The sequence below is a fragment of the Callorhinus ursinus genome, unplaced genomic scaffold, assembly GCF_003265705.2.
Source record: "Callorhinus ursinus isolate GAN/ISIS: 27379988/994484 unplaced genomic scaffold, GSC_fseal_2.0 scaffold119, whole genome shotgun sequence".
In the NCBI taxonomy this organism is placed as follows: domain Eukaryota; kingdom Metazoa; phylum Chordata; class Mammalia; order Carnivora; family Otariidae; genus Callorhinus; species Callorhinus ursinus.
Window position 1 is genome coordinate 466733 of NW_027397181.1, and position 20036 is coordinate 486768.

Sequence of the window (20036 nt, forward strand, 5' to 3'; positions counted from 1 at the left end):
ATAAAAGATTTTATAAAAGAATTGATCAGAAAAGAAGTTGTTTGAAAAAAGAAAGAAGTTCTAAAAATAAGAAGAAAAGAAAAAAAAAAAGGAAAGAATGTGATCAGGCAGGAGACTAGAACAAAGCCATACACTAGTGATTTAGGGTATATTTTGATCTGTTAGAAGAAACTGTATCTCAAAATTTTAAAGAGAGAACAACTTATATATATCTGCCCAAAATAAGGGTAACTACTATGAAGGGATAAAATATGACTCTAAGAATGAAAATTAAAAAATGTTTTTTTAAAAAAGGGATTGATAAGATGTTGGTTGAAAAAGGGAAAAAGAAAAATTAAAAAAAAAACAGTTAAAGAAATTAACTTTGAAAAACTAATGAATCATGGTAAAAAAAACCATGAATTCTATGTGCAGTATTCCCCTAGTGCTGGAGTTCTCCCGTTGTCCTTGATTGGTAAACTTGGTCTTGGCTGGTTGTTCGTGCTGATCTTCTGGGGGAGGGGCCTGTTGCCGTGGTTCCCAAATGTCTTTGCCGGAGGGGGAATTGCCCGGCCCTTGTCGGTCAGGGCTAAAGCAAGCTGCTCGGGTTTGCTCTCAGGAGCTTTTGTTCCCTGCAAGCTCTCGGTACAGCTTGGAGGACGAGAGTGAAAAATGGCGGCCTCCTAATCTCTGCTCTGAAGGAGCCGAGAACTCGGGGCCACGCTCCTCAGTGCACCCCCAGAGAAAACTAGTCACTCCCGTCTCCCCGGTCTCCGGCCACACTCGTGCTCACCTGGCCTGTGACTGAGCGTTTCCATCTCTGGCACCTGACCCCGTGTGGAGTCTCCAAACCCAGCAGATCCCTGCGGTGCGTTCCCGCGCCGCTCCTCCCCGGGGAGGAAGGGGAGTCTCCCCGGATCTGCTGCTTGTTGGGTCCCTGCTGGAGGAGCAGTGGCCTGACTGTGCCAGGGATCACAGTTTATGGCAACCCCGAGCTGAGAGCCCGCGCCTCGGCTCCGTCTCTGCAGCCGGCTTCCCCGCTCCGATACCTGGGAGCTCTGCCGCACTCAGGCACCCCCGGTCTTTCTGTGACCCCAAGGGTCCTGGGACCACACCATCCCGCGGGGGTTCCACCCCCAGCTTAGCCACTGGAGCGACGTCCCTCAGCGGAGCCGACTTCTAAAAGTTCCGATTTTGTGCTCCGCGGCTCTATCACTTGCCAGAAGCGGCGGATGGAGGCCCCCTCCCCCGCCTTCTATCCTCCCGAATATCGCCTGGGATTCACTTCTCCGCACGTCCTACCTTCCAGAAAGTGGTCGCTTCTGTGTTCAGAGAGTTGTTGCTACTCTCTTCAATCTCCTGTTGAGTTTGTAGGTGTTCAGAATGGTTTGATCCCTATTCAGCTGAATTCCTGAGACCAGACGAAATCCTGGTCTCACACTTTTCCGCCATCTTGCTCCGCCCCCTCTAGAGTGTTTCTTACAAGAGCCAGAAACAAAAGGACATGTGAAGTGGGAATCTAACTGACAAGGTCCTTGGGAGAAACAGTTCTTGGAAGGTTAGAGGAGTAGCTTTTCTGGATTAGAGGGGAAGAGGTAGCTTAGGATTTGAGGGCATGTGCCATTGTGGAGAGGCTCATCCCTACTGGGCTGGCCTCTGTGTCTTACAAACACAGTGCTGCACGGAGGCTGATTTCTCCTTCTGGAAGCAGCATCAACAGATGAGGCGAACACTAGGAAATCATTCCCACCTTGAAGACATAGGGATGATGAGGAATTTGATTCCATCACCTCCTGCTCCAATTGCAACAGGAAATGAGTAAACATTGTAATATAAATGGTGGGCCGCGGTGAGCAGAAACTATATTTGTTGTAAAGAAATGTAGGATCTTTGCTGTCATAAAACCATCACCAAGTGAACCGAAAGGGAGTGGCCCAGGCTGGTCTGGTCAGGGGATGTGTGGTGCTCACTGACCTGAGACCTGCTTCCCTTCACATCTGGGACACCATGTGCAGCAGACCTCACAGAGCACAGTGGCCTTGGGGTGCTCCCTAGTAGGGATGATCTTCCTGCCTTGTGATGTTTTGGACTGTTCTCCCCATTCTTTATTCCATGGATTTTTTTTTCTTCTTTTCAGAACTCTGCTGTTTGCTTATGTTTTGTATTATAAAAGAGGAAGAAGTATAAACCATAACTGGCCTAAAAAAGATTTCATTTGCTAGTTGTCTTGTGGTCACTTCTTGATTCTTAAAGCAATATATAGTATGGCTTATGTGTGTTTGTATATGATTGAACGTTAAAAATGAAATTCACTTGGGGCACCTGGGTGGCTCAGTCAGTTAAGCTTGATCCCAGAGTCCTGGGATCGAGCCCTACATAAGGCTCCCTGCTCAGTGGGGAGCCTGCTTCTCCCTCTCCCTCTGCCTCTCCCCCCAGCTAATGTTCTTGCTCAGTCTGCTCTCTCTCTCACAAAAAAATAAATAAAAAATTTTTAAAGGAAAAAAATTTGCTTTATGCCTTCATTCTGGTTATTTGTTTTCAGTGAAGCACAACTGGGAGACGATGACAGAAGCGATTCAGAATCACATTGGCTCTCTAAACTGGGGCTACAGGTTGTCCTTGAGGGAGAAGGCCGTGGCCTATGTCAATTCCTATGGAGAATTTGTTGAACATCATAAAATAAAGGTACTGTTTGTTTTGTCTTGTTTGTTGCTTTTCTTTACTATTGCTTGAACTTGCCTTGATCTGAAATTCCATGTTTCATGTTATGGACTCTCACTGACCTGTGCACACACATTGCCTTTTGTGCACCTGTTTCTTCCCCATTGTTGTTGATTCCACAGGTCCTGCTAAATTGGAGGAATTGCCTTTTTAAAGAGCTCTTCATTTAAAGTTATTATTTGCCTTTTGATTTTATTACTACCTTGAAAGAAAATGTTTAGACTAAATAGTTGAAAGTTTAAAAGACTAAAAAATGAAAAATTTTAGTAGTGTAATTCTTTTTTAAAATGAAACCTTAGGAGGGATGGGCAGAATGGAAAGAACAATCCCGGGGATGAAGGTACAGCCTGGGGAATTAGGCAGGGGTGCCGTAGTAGCTGTGCGGGGACAGATGGCAGCTACACACGTGCTGAGCATGGCGTGATGTATAAACTCGCCAATCACTGTGTTGTATACCTGAAACTGATGGAACATTGTGTGTCAACTGTATTTCAGTACAAAGAAAAATTAAAAAAAAAATAAAATGAAACTTTAACTAGAACTCCAATATGTCAAAGATGTATTAATAAAATTAGTATGAAAATTAGTGTATTTTTATAAGCTTTGTAATGTTTCATATCATAAGAACAGTATGTAAGGCAAATGAGATCGTTTTGATGAACACAAGAATGTTAAATTGGAGTTATAAAAGACAATTAGATATAACCCTCAACACCTAGTTTAATTTTGAACTCTGCTTTCCTGGCACAGTGTGCAATGATCTTGGGGGGATTTGAGGTTGTTTTGTAGTCATTTATCATCTCTGGAAAGTGAGGTGGTCTGTCAAAAGCTGCCCCTTTTGAAACCATACATGGGCCAATTTGAATTACATCACTCACACGAAAGAAACATCATAGAACTATGAGTCAGGTAGTTTTATTTCTCAAATTGTGGCATGGCTGGCATGGTTGGTTGAATAAGCCAGTTGTTTGCAGCCGTACCTGCCTCTTCGCTGCGTTTTCGCATTTAGTGATAACCAGGGTCTCCTCAGTTGCTCCAGCGAGAAAACTCAGGTTTCCCCCTCCCACCCCCGCAGCCGGTGCTTGTTTCTCTCTTTCCGGACCCTCTGGAGCAGGTGCCTGTCTCCAGGCTGCCCTCCCTCCATCCCACCATTTAAACCACCCTCTTGTTTAAAGATTTTATTTATTTATTTGAGAGAAAGAATGAGAGAGAGAGAGAGAGCACATGAGAGGGGAGAGGGTCAGAGGGAGAAGCAGACTCCCTGCCGAGCAGGGAGCCTGATGCGGGACTCGATCCCAGGACTCCAGGATCATGACCTGAGCCGAAGGCAGTGGCTTAACCAACTGAGCCACCCAGGCGCCCTAAACCACCCTCTTGTTTAAACACCTTCATTGGTTTTTGAATTTTTTAAATGAATTATTTGTATAATTGAAAATAGGCAAACAATGAATAACCTTTCCTGGTTCCCCGTAGCTGAAATCTTGAGAATGGCAAATAAAGGTGTTAACATTTGGCATGAATCTGTTTCCCTTCACTGGGACACGTTCCCCCCTTTCCTGCCACTTTCTGACCACTTGCCACTCCCCAGGCACCTGCTACTTTCAGGCCTGTGTGCTTTTCTGTGCACTGTTCTCTCTGTAGGTTTTCTTTCTTCTCAAATCCTCTCACTTTCTTGCCTCCACTTGAAATACCACCACCTTTGAAGCCACCCTCGGCTGGCGTTCCGGTCCCCTGGTCCACCTCCACTGGGCTCTGTTGGTGATATTTTATGAAGACTTCTCTTTTCTATGTTGGTGCTTATCACACTGCATTACTATATTTGCATGTCCGCTCCTGTTGGGTGGGAAGCTCTGTAACTAGTTGTCCAGGGTGTCTGATACCCTACCGTGTTTGTAGAAGAAGTTGAAATTTGCTTTTCTTTTTTCAAGGCAACCAATAGAAAAGGACAGGAAACTTACTATACTGCTGCAAAATTTGTCCTAGCAACAGGTGAAAGGCCCCGCTATTTAGGAATCCAAGGAGATAAAGAGTACTGTATTACTAGGTAAGATTAAATAGGCTATTGTAACCGTAAATTGTGTTATGTTTATGTGTCCAATTTATTTAGTCCCTGATATTATCTCATAAAAGATTTGAATTGATGACAAATAAAAAGTATAACGCAAGAAGCTAAGTGGTTAACATAATGAAGCCCAAAGAAAATAAGATTAGGTAAGTAATAAGGTCAAATTTATGCACACATATATGCTGTATGATTCTAGGTAATTGCTCAGTGAGGTCTGGGAAGTTGGCTCTAAACTTCCTGGAGGCCAAAGCAAAGAAATAAATACAAATAGCTTTAGGGTTTAGTGTCTATATGATCTAATGAACCAGTTGATCAGGAGAAGCGTGACTGTTCCTAATACTGGGATTTAATAGTAGTTATCCCTGGATGGTTATAGAGAGGACATTGTGTAATGCAGGACAGTGACTTTCAGACATTTTTACCAGATGTACATACGCAACTGATGAATCATTGAACACTACATCTGGAACAATGATGCACTATATGTTGGCTAATTGAATTTAAATTAAAAAAAAGAAATGTGTTTTTCGTGACACTGTTGTTCAGGTGAACACACACACACACGCGTGTGTGCATACAGACACACACACACACACACTCAAACCAAACCATATTTCTTCTTATATAATGTAGTCTAATATTTTCTATTCTGTTTCATTTAAAACACCTTCACTTGTGATCCACTAATTTGATTTTGAAAAAACTGAGCTATACTTCTTACTCTATAGTGGACACTCTTAGAAACTCTAAAAGGCTCTTTCTGTTCATGTTTCTTCATTCAAGCACCAGGTTGCTAAGCCAACAAAAGACCACTATACGTAGAAACCTACATGTTCATTTTTATTGCCTACATGTTCCTTTTGTTGTTTTTATTTTTCAGTGACGACCTGTTTTCTCTGCCTTATTGCCCTGGCAAAACATTAGTGGTGGGTGCATCTTATGTCGCTCTGGAATGTGCAGGGTTTCTTGCTGGCATTGGCTTAGATGTCACAGTTATGGTGCGCTCAGTCCTTCTTCGTGGCTTTGATCAAGAAATGGCAGAGAAAGTGGGTTCCTACATGGAGCAACATGGTGTTAAGTTCTTAAGAAAATTTGTACCTGTGATGGTAAGTCCGAAAGGCATTTGGAATTCCTTTTATTTTTAGGTTTTTATTCTCTTTTTAGTTTTTTATTCTAGCTCTCCTTACTTCATTTTCTGAAATGAATTAGTCCGTACTCAGTAGGACACCGTAAAGATAGTGCTCCCACCTCTAGTCTACAAAACTGACCTCCACGTGTCCCTCTGTCCTCCCCGCCCCTCCCCCTGTGCGGGAAGGTGTCCTTACTCCTCTCAGGCCTTCTGTGTGCTCCTACCTTCTCTCACCTTGTCAGGGATGCTCCGTCTTCAGTTAACATCCTTTCTGCTCTGTCATTCCCACCAGTGTCTCTCCTCTTCAAACAAATAAGCCCTCCCTTGCCCTCTCTGCCCTTTTGGCTGGGTCCCTGTTTTTCTTTTCCTGTTCACAAGGAAACTTCTGTACATGTTCCTTCTGGTTTCTTGCCTCCATTTTCCACTTCAGCCAACTCTCAGCTGCTTCCATCCCTGCTTCTCCTTTGAAATTACATGCCAGGGTCTGTGGCCAACTCCATGCTGTCAGATCCAATGGTCGTATCTCTGCCCTTATGGAGTGGGGCTTCTGGGCAGCATTTGGTGAAACTGACATTCCTTCCATTTGAAACACTCTCCATCCTTGAACTCTCTGGTCCCACAGCCTGTGATTCCACATCTCCTCAACCTGTAAATGTCAGAGCACTGGCTCCCTCTTCTCTTCTCTGCACTTGTTACCTGGGTGGTCTTCTTTAGGTCCATACTTTATTATCTCAATGCTAATGGCTTTCAGATTTATATATCCTGCTCAGGCATCTCTCCTAAACTCCACACCCATTTACACATTTGGCTATGGGATATCTCCACTTGAATCCTCATAAGCATTTCAGATTTATTAAGACAAAAATGAAATTCTTGATTTTCTTCCTAAGTGTATTCCCCAGCTCATCTTTCTGGCCTATATAAGTACTCAGAAGGTGGTACTACAGTCTACACAATTTATTAAGTCAATACCTGGAAAACATCCCTCGTTCCTCCTATTATGCCTCCACCAACGAATCCATTAATTTATTTCTACCTCCAAATTTTACCTTGTTACAGTCCTTTTTTCCTCTGTCTTTACTTAGTCGGGAAACTATATGTGCACACTTGTACACCCTCTGACCCATTTATTTTCTGTCACCTTTAGACAGAATCATTACATTACTTATCTTTACTAGGTTCAGCAGTTGGAGAAAGGTTCACCCGGAAAGCTGAAAGTAGTGGCTAAATCCACTGAAGGACCAGAAACTATTGAAGAAGTATATAATACAGTAAGTTTTTATTTTATAAGCAGTAAGTGGTTGAACACACTCATAAATTAGCACAGATGAAGTTTATGGGAAAATTCTTAGGCTTAACTTTTTTCCTTTTGATTCTTTGTAAAAACTATAATAAAATGTCAGGTAGTTGAGCTGTTGACATTTGGTAGTTTTTGGTGTACATGAAAAATATAAGAAAATATGTGTGTATGGATAATTTATACATAGAATAAAATCTGGAAGCAGATATATCTGACTTATAAGTACTTACTTCTGGAGCGTTAGATATCTTTTACATTTGGGCATTTGGATATTTTCAATAAAAATTGAATATATCTTATAATCAAAAACAATAATAAAGATCTTTTTATTTTTAAAAACAATATAAAATCTGCAAACAACGTGAATTGTCCATGGACTATATTGGGTGGCAACAGTTCTAATTTAAAAATGATGATATTTGGATGTCAACATTTCTTTGGTAAATCATAATGATACATTTATATTTTATATACTGATATATGTGTGATTGTTTTTAGTTAAAAAAAGGGAACAATATGGGGAGGATCAACAAAGCCAAAAAATAAGAAAACAAACAAAATAAATCAACCTCAGCTGAGAGTTTTATTAGGATTTTATCAGATATATAAAGCAATTGCTAACTTTTTATTGCAATATTTAGTCTTCTCTCCATAAATATGGTATATCTTCCTCTTAATTTAGGTTGTCTTTAATAATTCCTAACAAAGTTAATAAATTCCTCTGTATACAAATCAAGAACATCTTTTAGATTTATTCCTAGGTATTTAATGTATTTTTATGTAGTCATAAATGATATTTTTGGGGGAAAATGTCATTGTCTTTAACTGTTGCTGGTGTATAGAAATGCTGCCAATTTGTGTGTTTTGATTTAGTATTCTATAATCTTGCTAAACTATTATTTGATAATTTATCTTAGATTATTTTGAATTTTCTTTGTATGCCTTCATACTATTTGTAAATAACAAAAGTTTTGTTTCCTCCTTTCTGCTTTTTTCCTTTTTATTTCTTTTTTTTTGCATAAGTACACTAGCTGGGACCTCCAAGAAATGGCAGTGGCAGGCATTTTGTCTTGTTCTCAGTATTGAAAGTTCTCAGTGTTTCATCATTGAAGAGTAATGTTTTCTGCAGGATTTTGTTAGATATTCTTAATTAAGTTAAAGAATTTCTTTTCTCTTTCTTGTTTGCCAAGAGTTGTTTGGTTATTTCTTTTCTGTTTTTTAAAAAATCACGAGTGGATGTTTGGTTTTAACAGTGTTTCTTTTGTACCTGTTGATCAAAAATTTTTTCTTTAATCTGTAAATGTGTTGAATTACATTGATTTTCTAATGTTCAACCAACTCTGTGTTTCTGGTGTAAACCCAACTTGGTAATGGTTCTTTTTATATATTGTTGGATTTGGTTCTTTAAAATTTTTGCATTAATATTCATGAATTATATTGGCTCATAATTTTCCTTTCATATATTGAACTTTTCAGATTTGGATATCAAGGTTGTTTTAGCTCATGAAAGAAGTTTGGAGTATATTACCTCTTTCTCTGTTCTCTGGAAGCAGTTTTGTAATGTTAGAATTGGTTCTTTGTTTGATAGAATTCACTGATGTAACCATCTGAGCCTAGAATTTTCTATAGATATATGTATTTGACCACTGATTGAATTTCTTTAACAGTCACAGGGCTTTTAAGGCTTTCTATTTTTTTCTTGAGTTACTTTAGATTAATTATATTTTTCTAGTAATTAGTTCATTTCATCTGAGTTATCGAATATAATGGTATAAAGTTATTCACAGTATCTAAATTTGTAAATTGTTTACTTTTATAATGAGGTGTAATTTACATGTAGTGAAATGCACATATCTTAGATGTACAGTTCAGTTGGTTTTGAAAAATGCATGTTTGTGTAATCCATACACATTTGAAGGTAATAGAATATTTCTACGAGTTCAGAAAGCTCTCCTATATCGCTTCCCACTCCCTGACCCAAACAACCCTATTCTGATTTCTGTCACCATAGACTAGTTTTGCCTAGTCTAGATGTCACAGGAATGGAACCATATGATACATACGCCTCATATTCATCCATGTTGTGTGTCTGTAGTTAGTTGTTCTTACTGTATAAATTATATGATTATAAAATGGTATGACTATACCACAGTTTGTTCATTTTCCTGTGGATGAACCCCTAGGCTGTTTGTGGTTTGGGCTATTGTGACTAAAACTGCTATGAAGATTTCTTGCATAAGCCCTTGTGGACTTATATTTTCATTTCTCATGGGTAAATAGCTAGGAATGAAATTAAATGGTCATAAGATGGTTTCGATGTTTAACTTTTTGAGAAACTGTATAACAGCTTCTATATGAATGAATCACTCTTATATTTCCACCAGCTGGCATGGGAGTTTTGGTTGTCCCATGTCCTCAACATTTGGGCTTGTCTGGATTTTTCATTTTAGCCATTCTAGTGCATGTGTAGTGGTGTCTTATTGTTCTAATCTACGTCTTCCTGATGACTAATGGTGTTGAGCAACTTTTCATGTGTTCACTGGCCATTTATTATATTTTCCATTATGAAGTATCTGTTCAAATCTTTGGTCTGTGTTTTTTTTATTCAGTTATTTGAATTTTATTCTTGAATTGAGGGAGTTTTGTACAGCTCTTGGATACATTCTGTTTTCAGGTAGATATATTGTGAATATTTTCATCCCATTTGTGACTTGTCTATTCATTTTTTATGGCATCTTTTGATGAACAGTAGTTTTAAAATTTTTATGAAGTCCAGTTTATTAATTTTTTGCTTTATGGTTAATGCTTTCTATGAGCTCTAAGGAATCTTTTTTTTTTTAAAGATTTTATTTATTTATTTGAGAGAGAGAGAATGAGAGATAGAGAGCACGAGAGGGAAGAGGGTCAGAGGGAGAAGCAGACTCCCCGCTGAGCAGGGAGCCCAATGCGGGACTCGATCCTGGGACTCCAGGATCATGACCCGAGCCGAAGGCAGTTGCTTAACCAACTGAGCCACCCAGGCACCCCTCTAAGGAATCCTTTTACCCAAAGGTCATGAAGCTATTCTCCTAAATTTTATTCTTGAAGCTTTATAATTTTATCTTTTATGTTCAGGTCTGTAATACATCTTGAATTATTTTTTGTTTATACAGTGAGGTAGGAATATGGGTTCTTTTTCTTCTGTATGGGTATCCAGTACCATTTGTTGAAAAGACTTCCTTTCTCCACTGAGTTGCTTTGGTGCCTTTATTGAAATCATTTGACCATTTAACTGTGGGTCTGTTTCTACATTTCTTTATCCCATTGACCATTTGTCTTCTTTCACCACATTGTTTTCAATATTGAAGCTTTAGACTGGTGGAGTAAGTCCTCTGGTTTTGTTTAGGTCCTTTACATTTCCATATAATGCAGCTTGTCAGTTTCTACCAGAAAAAAATCCTGTTGAGATTTTTATTGGAATTATATTGATTATATAGACCAGTTTAGAAGAACTGACCATCTAGTGTGTGAACTTCATAGATCTTTCCAATTATCTTTAGTTTCTCTACTCAATATTTTATCATGTTGCTCTAGAGGTCTCTTGTGTGTTTTGCTAAATTTGTCTCTAAATATTTCATGTTTTTAAGCTATTATAAAATGGTATTTTAAATTTTCTAAAACTTTCAATGTTTACTTGGTAGTATATAGAAATACAAATGATTTTTGCATGTTGACCTTACTGTAGATTCTTGGGGTTAATGTCTGCATATAAAGTCAGTTTTGTTGTTCTTTCCAGTCGGCCTGACTTTTATTTCTTTCTCTTGTCTTGTCGCACTGGTTAAGTCCTCCAGTACAACGTTGAATAGAAATTGCTTGAGAGTGGGCATCCTTATCTTGCTCCTACCCTAAGAGGTGAAACATTCAGTCTTTCATCATTGCTAGGATGTAAGCTGTAGATTTTTTTTTTTTTTTTTAACACCAATGCCTTTTAACGGGTTGGGGAAGTTTTCTTTTATTCTTAATCTGCTGAGGACTAAATTAAAATCCTCAAATGATATTAAATTTTGTCAAATTCTTTCCCCATATCTATTGGTTAATGATTAAATTGTTTTCTCCATTATTTGGTTAATATGATTAACTACATTGATTGATTTTTGCATATTGAACCAAATTTGTATTTTGGGGACAAACCCCAGTTGGGCATGATCAATTATCCTTTCTATATATTGCTATATTTCATTTTCTAACTAACATTTTGTCAAGTATTTTGCATCTGTGTTCATGAGGAGTATGGGCTTATAATTTTAATATCCTTTTTGATTTTTGTGTCAGTTGTTTATGCTGGCCTCATAAAAAGGAGTTGGGAAGTGTTCCCTCCTCTTTTTTTGTGGAAGAGTTTGTATCCCATTAGTAGTATTTCTTACTTAAGTTTTGATAGACTTTACCAGCGAAATCATTTGGGTCTTGAGTTAATTTATGGGCAGTTTACAAATTGTGGATTCAGTTTCTCCAGTGAGTGTAGGGTGTGTTCCTCCGCTAGGATTGCCATAAGAAAACACCACAGACTGAATGTCTTAGACAATGGAAATTCAGTTTCTCACAGTTCTGGAGGCTGGAAGTCAGATCAAGGTGTCAGTAGGTTTGGTTTCTTCTGAGGCCTCTTTCCTTGGCTTGCAGATGGTGCCTTCTCCTTGGGTCCTCACGTGGTTGCCCCTCAGTCTGTGTCATTTGTGTCCTAATTGCCTCTTTTTATAAAGGACACCAGTCATACTGGATTAGGGCCCCCACCCTAATGGCCTCACTTTACCTTAATTACTTCTTTAATGGCCCTGTCTCCAAATACATTACATTCTGAGGCACTGGGGCTTAGGACTTTAACATGTGAATTTGGTACAGGGACATAATTTAGCACAGAACATAGAGTTATTCAGATTTGCATGTGTGTGACTTAGTAAACTGTCTTTCAAGGAATGTTTCATTTAAGCTGTCAACTTTATTGGCATAGGGTGTTCATAGTATTCTGTTATTGTCCTTTTAATGTCTAAAGGATCTGTAGTGATGTTCCTTCTTTCATTCCTGACATTGACAATTTGTGTTTTGGATCTCACTCTAAATACAGGTTTTATTAGCAATTGGTCGTGACTCCTGCACAAGGAAAATAGGCTTGGAGAAGATTGGTGTCAAAATCAATGAGAAGTAAGTACACGTGGGATCATTGCACTGTTGCTGCACAAAGCAAAATGTTTCTACAGATCACCTCTTGGAATTCTCAGTTAATTACTAAAATGCAAAATTTTAATGCTGTAAGTTTATTTCACACTAAGTACTGTGCCAGCTCTGTATTAATCAATTTTTTTCATTAATGAATCAGTAACTCTTTAGTGTGTGCCTTAAAGAACTGATACATTAAACAGTGATTTTAAAAAATAAACTGTGGAAATGTCCTTACCCACTTTCTGATTTAGAGTTAATTTTTATGTTGTTGGTCAGGCTAGGAGAAAAATTTCAAAGGGAAATCTGGACCTATCCTTGGCATCCAAAAAAATGAGTAGAAAAAAAACCAGAAAGGTGGTTTTTTTGGAGCTAGAGAAACCCTTATGATTTGAGCCATTGATCTTATAGACATTGATGACCTGAGGTGCCTCTCTTCTTAGAGGGAGGTCTTTGCTCTATGTGTTTAGTCATTGTCTCTTGGAAAAGTTGGTGTTAGTCATCCAGCAGTACAGAATGAGTCATAATGTATTTGTTTCCTTTCCAAAATCCAATAGGAGTGGCAAAATACCAGTAAACGATGTGGAACAGACCAATGTGCCCTATGTTTATGCTGTCGGGGATATTCTGGAGGGTAAACTTGAGCTCACACCCGTTGCCATACAGGCAGGCAAGTTGCTGGCTCGCAGACTTTTTGCTGGCTGTTTGGAAAAGGTGAGTTTTCTGCTTTTGAGATGATATCTAGATCAAAATTGTGATTAAAAAAATCATTACAAAGAACACTTGTGTACTTGTTTTGCAAGTAAAGGGTTCATCACAGATAAATTATTATTTAGTAATAATTTTCAACAAATATCTTTTGAGGGTCTGCTGTGTACAGGATGTCATGCTAGGTGATATACAAAGGATTGGCATGGTTCCAGTGCCAAGGGGCTTCCCAGGGGAGTGGGGGATCATGAGTAATGTAAGACAAGGGGCAGTTAGTTGTAACTTATTGGGCTGGTAAAGGCATCCCAGATGGGCAGTCGCTGGCCCTGGCTTCATGCCTGCTGGTGGGTGAACCTGGTCAGGTTGTTTCAAGTCTCTGTGCCTCAGTTTTACCTCTGCCAAGTGTGAAGGTGATGATTTCTAGCATCTCCTGCACTTTTCATTGTCTTCAGTCAAAGATGTGGGACAGGCTTTGTAGGATGAGTAATTCAAAACTGAGGTAGCACAGGGCTTTTCTGGTAAGTAGATAATGCAGATGCAAGCACCAAGCTCAGCAGGACTGTGAGTAGTCTGTTAGAGTTCCCAGCTGGGGACGTCGTGCTCTACTCCATGAGAGCACTGTGGACGTGTGGAAGTGTAGGCGGATGAAGGGCCTGGGTAGGGGTGAGGAAAGCTAAATGTTTTGTCCTACACAAAGAATTGTCCCTTCTATAATACTTAGAGCATTCGGGATGTGTGTGGGCAGAACACTTGGGGATAGAGGAATACAACTGGGAATGAGGCTAGAAAATTCATTTGGTGCCAGCTCATCAAAAATCTCTCATGCCACAATTAAGAATTGGAATGGCCTTCTCTAGGCAGTGGGAACTGTTGAAGACCTTTACATCCTCCATCTTTCTGTTTAGAAAGATGTCAAACCACAGGAAGAATAGGAATAATCACCCATATTACCCTTTCATCCACATTCCCTAGTTATTAATATTTTGCCATTTGGCTCTCTCTCCTTTTCTGAATATGTGTGTATACAATGCGTGCATTTTTTTTCCAGAGCTTTTTGAGGTAAGTGGCAGGTCAATGACATTGGCCCCTATAGACTTCAACATGCATCTCCTGAGAGCAAGCATCTTCTTCCATAACCACAGTTTCATTATTCTATCTAAGAAATTGAACAAAAATGTGATACTGTTCAGATTTCCATTAAGTGTATGCACATGCACGTGTTTGATTCATGTGGTATGTTTAGCTCTTTTAAGTCTCTTTTAATCTGAAATGGTCCCCCTGCCTTTATTTACCTGCTTGTTTTGTTTTTCGTGACTTTGATTTTTGGTGAGTCCAGACCACTTTCCTTGTAGAATGTCTCATATTCTGAATTTCTCTGATTGTTTTGCATGATTAGGGTCAGGTGAAATGTTTTGAGTATGTCTTCTTCACAAAGGATGCTGTGTTCTGCTTATCATATCACCCCAGGTGCCTCATGAGGTCATGAAGGAAGACCTTGAACGTATATGGAGGCATTGCTGGATGGGGGCAACGAGGATGCAGCTCTGTGAGCATCAGTGGGTGGGGCCCAGGATGCTGAACATTACAGTGTGGCAATGCAGTTAGCATTTCAGGGTGTATGGAGGCAGAGTAGTTGCCAAATGCTTTAAGAAGTGAAGGTGGCTGTCGGGTGGAGAGATCTGAAGATGCAGCAGTGTGTTTAGGGTATGAAGAAAGAAAGAGCTTAAAGGTACAGGACTAGAAGGAAGGCAAGAAGGGCAAGATGAAGTCAAGTTCAAGTGGAGGAGATGGTTTAAGATGTGGAGAAGGTGTTTTAGATGAAAGAGAGGAGCATTGAGGAATTTCCTGTTAATTATTCTTAATTGATAGGAAATGGGAGACAGAGGCACCCTTTGAGAATGAGGCTTTCCCTGTAAGCCATGGGACCCAGGGTCAGCTGCTGGTCAGTGCGGCTGACCCTTGAACATCGCGGGTTTGAACTGTGCGGGTCCACTTACGTGGGGATTCTTTTCAGTAAACACGGTACAGTGCTGTAAATGTATTCTCTCTTCCTTATGATTTTCTTAGTAACATTTTCTTTTCTCTAGCTTACTTTATTGTAAGAATATAATATACAATATATATAACATAAAAATATGTGTTAATCAACTATTTACAATATTTGTAAGGCTTCCAGTCAAAGGTAAGCTATTAAGTGTTTTTGGTGGGGAGGGGTTCAAAAGTTATATGTGGATTTTTGACTGCATGGGGGGTCAGCACTCCAACCCCCACATTGTTTAAGGGTCAGCTGTAAATGGATTGATGTGTATGTGCAGGCCTAACAGAAGTCAAAAAATACTAAGATTATCCCTACGGTTATGTGTTTTTTTTCTAGCCATGTTGGAAAAAAGAAAAAAATGCTTGGCTTACCCATGATTTGCAGGTTCACAAATGTGAAGTGGTACTAGAGCATTTAAGTTAAAGAAGGCTGATGTACATTATACATAATCCACCTCACTGATGTAGGGATACCTGGCAGTGGTTTGATTTGTTTTTGTTTGGGGTAACAAAAAGTAGAAACTTACTGCCACTAGGCAGACTGAGGGTTTTTTTTTACAAGGATCCTGTGAATTAGTAAGTTGAAACACTGACTTAGAACAAGCACCATGCTAGGGCTGGGCCACACTGCATTTGGAGCTAGAACTGGGGCTGGGGTCACAGCTGCTCTGGGGCCCCGGCACACAGGTGGGGGTTTCACAGGGTCTCTTCCAGTAGCCTTACTTGGCTATAGCTCCACAGGTGCATTTCTTCCTGTCCCACTACCACTGGGGGATTCTTCCTTTGCTTCCAGCTTGTCTTCCTGCAAAAGAAAGAATTTGATTGATGTAGCTCACCTTTTTCTACATAGATTTCTGGCCAGCTCACACATTAGCTTTCTTTGGGTTAGAGACCACCCTTGACCTAATCACCTACAACCTGTTGGCACGGCTGGGGGGACAGGTAGTGCTATGGGCAGTGTCACCCCTTGAGGGGCTATTGATGGGCAGGCCTGGTGACCTTCATCTCTGTTTATACCCTCCACCCTTTCTCTGCTCCTGCACACTGCTTTCTCTCCATGCATGGTTCTAATGGTGCTTGCACCAGTGTGTTCCAGTTCTCCATGCTGTCACAAAGACACTCTCTTTCAGGGAGGGATGCCACCAGTGCTCACACTCTCTTTCCCACAGGCAGGTGCATAGAGCTGCTGGAAGAGGCATGTAGAGCTCAGAGTCTGCAGTCTCCCCACGATGTCCACTCACGCTCTGCCTCAGTCTGATAAGGGCTCTATGGGGATTCTGTCAGAACCACAGGACTTATGAGATCCTGGTCCCCGTGTTAGTTGCCCCCCTACCCTTATGCCATCTCCCCCGATGGTCCAGGGCATTCACCCATTCCCACACTGTTAAACTGCTTCTTTGCTCATCTCCTCTGTGACAGTTATGTGAATGGCCAAGGGTGACTTCAGCTTCCAGTGAAATGGTGTGATTCTTGGTCACCTGGTAGAGGTGCTCCAGTGGGAGCAGGGTCCAGAATCAGGGGGATGGAAATGAAACATTTTAGAGTGGAAGGTTGAGGCTCTAGGAGAGCTGGTCCCATTCGTGGGCCACTGGCCAGGGTGTGGTCTCTGCTCTGGAGTTGGGTTCACCACCTACTTTGAGTATAACTACAAATTCCCTGAAGTGGTGAAATGGAAGAATCAGTCACATTGAACCAGACTTATTTATTTTCCTCTTAGAAATGTATGTAATGTAGATTTTTGCTGTGAAGTGTCACAAAATAAGCGGATGTAATTTGCTTATCTTTCAGTGTGATTATGTTAATGTTCCAACTACAGTGTTTGCTCCTTTGGAATACGGCTGCTGTGGATTGTCCGAAGAGAAAGCTATTGAAGTGTATAAAAAAGAGAATCTTGAGGTAAGATTGTGTTTTACTGCTTACTTATTCAGAATTTCTCTTTGAATCCGCTGACTTCGCAGTCACTTTTTGTTTTGCAAGGTACTGTAATGATTAGAGTGTAGGAAATCATATTCCTATTTTAGGAAAATCAGAAATTAAGTAATTTAAACCTTATTTCTCTAGCTAATAATAATAATACAGTTGGGGAAAGGGGGACAAAAGATGTATGCATTAGGACTTTCAAGTTATAAGTGACAAACGTCTTATTTGAGTAGCTTATACAAGAAAGCACATGTTATTATAAGACTTTGTAGAATGCAGGAGTATATACACGCAAGGCCTTAGGAATGGATGAGAACCAGGAACTGCAACACCATCTCAACTCATGTGGGCATGCAACTCATTCTTGTTTCTGCATGCAGACTTTCTTTGCCTGTGGAATGCACATAGCAGCCAAAATGTACCCTTTCTTCCACAAACAAGTTTATTCAATAGTTCTGGTCTTAGGAGGAACTGATGGACTCACTGTTTCTTAGTCTCAGTTCTGAATTATGGAAGAGGACATCTGATTGGTCTGAGTTGGATCAGCCATCCACCCACTTCCATTCAGCATGTCCGGAGTCAGGCTCCTGTCCCATCAACATGGGGCATCTGTGTTGTGGATGGGCTCAGGGTGGGGAGGGTGGGCAGTTCCCAGGGTTGTCAGCCTGTTGCCGGCTGTGAGCTGTCAGATTCCCAAAAAGATGTCCTTGGCATACATTTATTTCCACCTCCCCTTCACCCCTGCCCCATCAAATCATAACAAGCTTATATTTCTTTCTTACATATTATAAATATTTTCTTACATTCTTACTCTTTGATGGGTAGTTTGAGTGGCTTTTTTTCTGCACACCATTCCAACATAGGAGGGATAGGGAGAATTAAAAAGAGTTGGAGGATTATTAGTACCTGATGTTTTCAACAGAAAAGATTTGAAATTTCATTCCTCTCCCTTGAAGTCGTGTCAATTACTGGCAATTCGCTGAAATCATAGCGTTAGTTAAATGGCCTGATGACTAACTGAAGCTCTTATTTATATCACTGATATTGGGAAAATGAGTGATTAAAACTTTATAATGTTATTTTAGATGGTTGTTTTCAACGAGAAATGTATGTTTTAGAGGACATTACTTGATCAATGTTTATAATTAACCCTTTGTAATAATGAGCCGTTTTTTTCCTGCAGTGGTGAACTTTTTACTTGAGTCTTGGCAAATTGATGGTAACAATTATGGATTTAACACTTAGTTCTAAAACTTTTGAAATTAACGAGAAATTAAGATAGAAAGGCAGGCACATGAGAGGAAGCATGTAGTACCACAAATTGGGGGCTTAAACCACAGAATTCTATTGTCTCACAGTTCTAGGGGCTAGAAGTCCAACGTCAAGGTAGTTGACAGGGTTGTTTCCATTTGATTTCTGTGAAGGAGGATCTATTCCATCCCTTTCTCCTAGTTTTTGGTGTTTGGCTGGCAATCTTTGTTATTCCTTGGCTTATAGATCTTACCTTATCTTCACTTGGGATTCCCTGTTAGTGTGTGCTTCAGAGTATCCAAATTTTCTCTTTTTATAAGGACAACATTCACATTAGATTACGAGAACCACCTTACTCTAGAATGACCTCATCTTAACTAATTACACATATAATGACCCTATTTCTTTTTTTTAAATAAATTCTTAGCTTTATTTTACAATCAGTGCTTTGAAAATGGAATAGTAATTGATAGTAGTAGTAGTAATTGATAGTAGATAGTTGTAATAGTAGTAGTAGATAGTACATAGTAGATAGTAGTAATTGATAATCACATCAATTCTTTTGTCTCAATATTAATGGTTAAAAACGGATATAAAGAAAAGTTTCTCAGAAAGATGGAATTGTTCGTTGTTCTGACAATGACCCTATTTCTAAGTAAGATCACATATTAAGATAGTGTGGGCTAGGACTTCAAAGTCAAAGACATCAAATTGGCTATTAAATCAATGTTAAATATATTCAGTGAGCTAGACGAACTCAACAGGAGACCGAAGAAGAGAGTAGTGACAACTCTCTGAACAGAGAAGCGACCACTTTCTGGAAGGTAGGACGTGCGGAGAAGTGAATCCGAGGTGATATTTGGGAGGATAGACGGCGGGGGAGGGGGCCTCCGTCGGACTCTTCTGGCAAGTGATAGAGCCGCGGAGCACAAAATCGGAACTTTTAGAAGTCGGCTCCGCTGAGGGACGTCGCTCCAGTGGCTAAGCAGGAGGTGGAACCCTCGCGGGACATTGTGGTCCCAGGACCCTCGGGGTCACAGAAAGACCGGGGGTGCCTGAGTGCGGCAGAGCTCCCAGGTATTGGAGCGGGGAAGCCGGCTGCAGAGACGGAGCCGAGGCGTGGGCTCTCAGCTCGGGGTTGCCATAAACTGTGATCGGCGGCCCAGTCGGGCCACTGCTCCTCCAGCAGGGACCCAACAAGCGGCAGAGCTGGGGAGACTCCCCTTCCTCCCCGGGGAGGAGCGGCGCAGGAACGAACCGCAGGGATCTGCTGGGTTTGGAGACTCCACACAGGGTCCGGAGCCAGAGATAGAAACGCTCAGTCACAGGCCGGGTGAGCACGGAGTGCGGCTGGAGACCGGGGAGACGGGAGTGACTGCTTTTCTCTGGGGGCGCACTGAGGAGTGGGGCCCCGAGTTCTCAGCTCCTTCAGGTGGAGATTGGGAAGCTACCATTTTCACCCTGGTCCTCCAAAGCTGTACCAAGAGCTTGCAGGGAACAAAAGCTCCTGAGAGCAAACCCGAGCAGCTTGCTTAGCCGGGACTGACAAGGGCGGGGCAATTCCGCCTCCGGCAAAGACATTTGGGAACCACGGCAACAGGCCCCTCCCCCAGAAGATCAGCAGGAACAGCCAGCAAGCCAAGACCAAGTTTACCGATCAAGGAGAACGGGAGAACTCCAGCGCTAGGGGAATACTGCACATAGAATTCATGGCTTTTTTTACCATGATTCATTAG

General features: G+C 40.7%; 1 protein-coding gene across 5 annotated transcripts in view; it reads left to right on the plus strand.

Moving 5' to 3' along the window:
• Positions 1-20036, plus strand: part of TXNRD3 (thioredoxin reductase 3) — a 70542-nt gene that overhangs the window by 28742 nt on the left and 21764 nt on the right. For 4 of the 5 annotated variants that reach the window (XM_025860283.2, XM_073889870.1, XM_073889869.1 and 1 more), the window contains 7 exons: positions 2522-2664; positions 4629-4744; positions 5646-5871; positions 7073-7165; positions 12293-12369; positions 12942-13098; positions 16918-17025. In XM_025860283.2, coding sequence (XP_025716068.1) covers positions 2522-2664; positions 4629-4744; positions 5646-5871; positions 7073-7165; positions 12293-12369; positions 12942-13098; positions 16918-17025 — 920 coding nt within the window. The remainder of the gene's footprint in view (positions 1-2521; positions 2665-4628; positions 4745-5645; positions 5872-7072; positions 7166-12292; positions 12370-12941; positions 13099-16917; positions 17026-20036) is intronic. The other variant, XM_073889872.1, reaches the window with a different exon arrangement.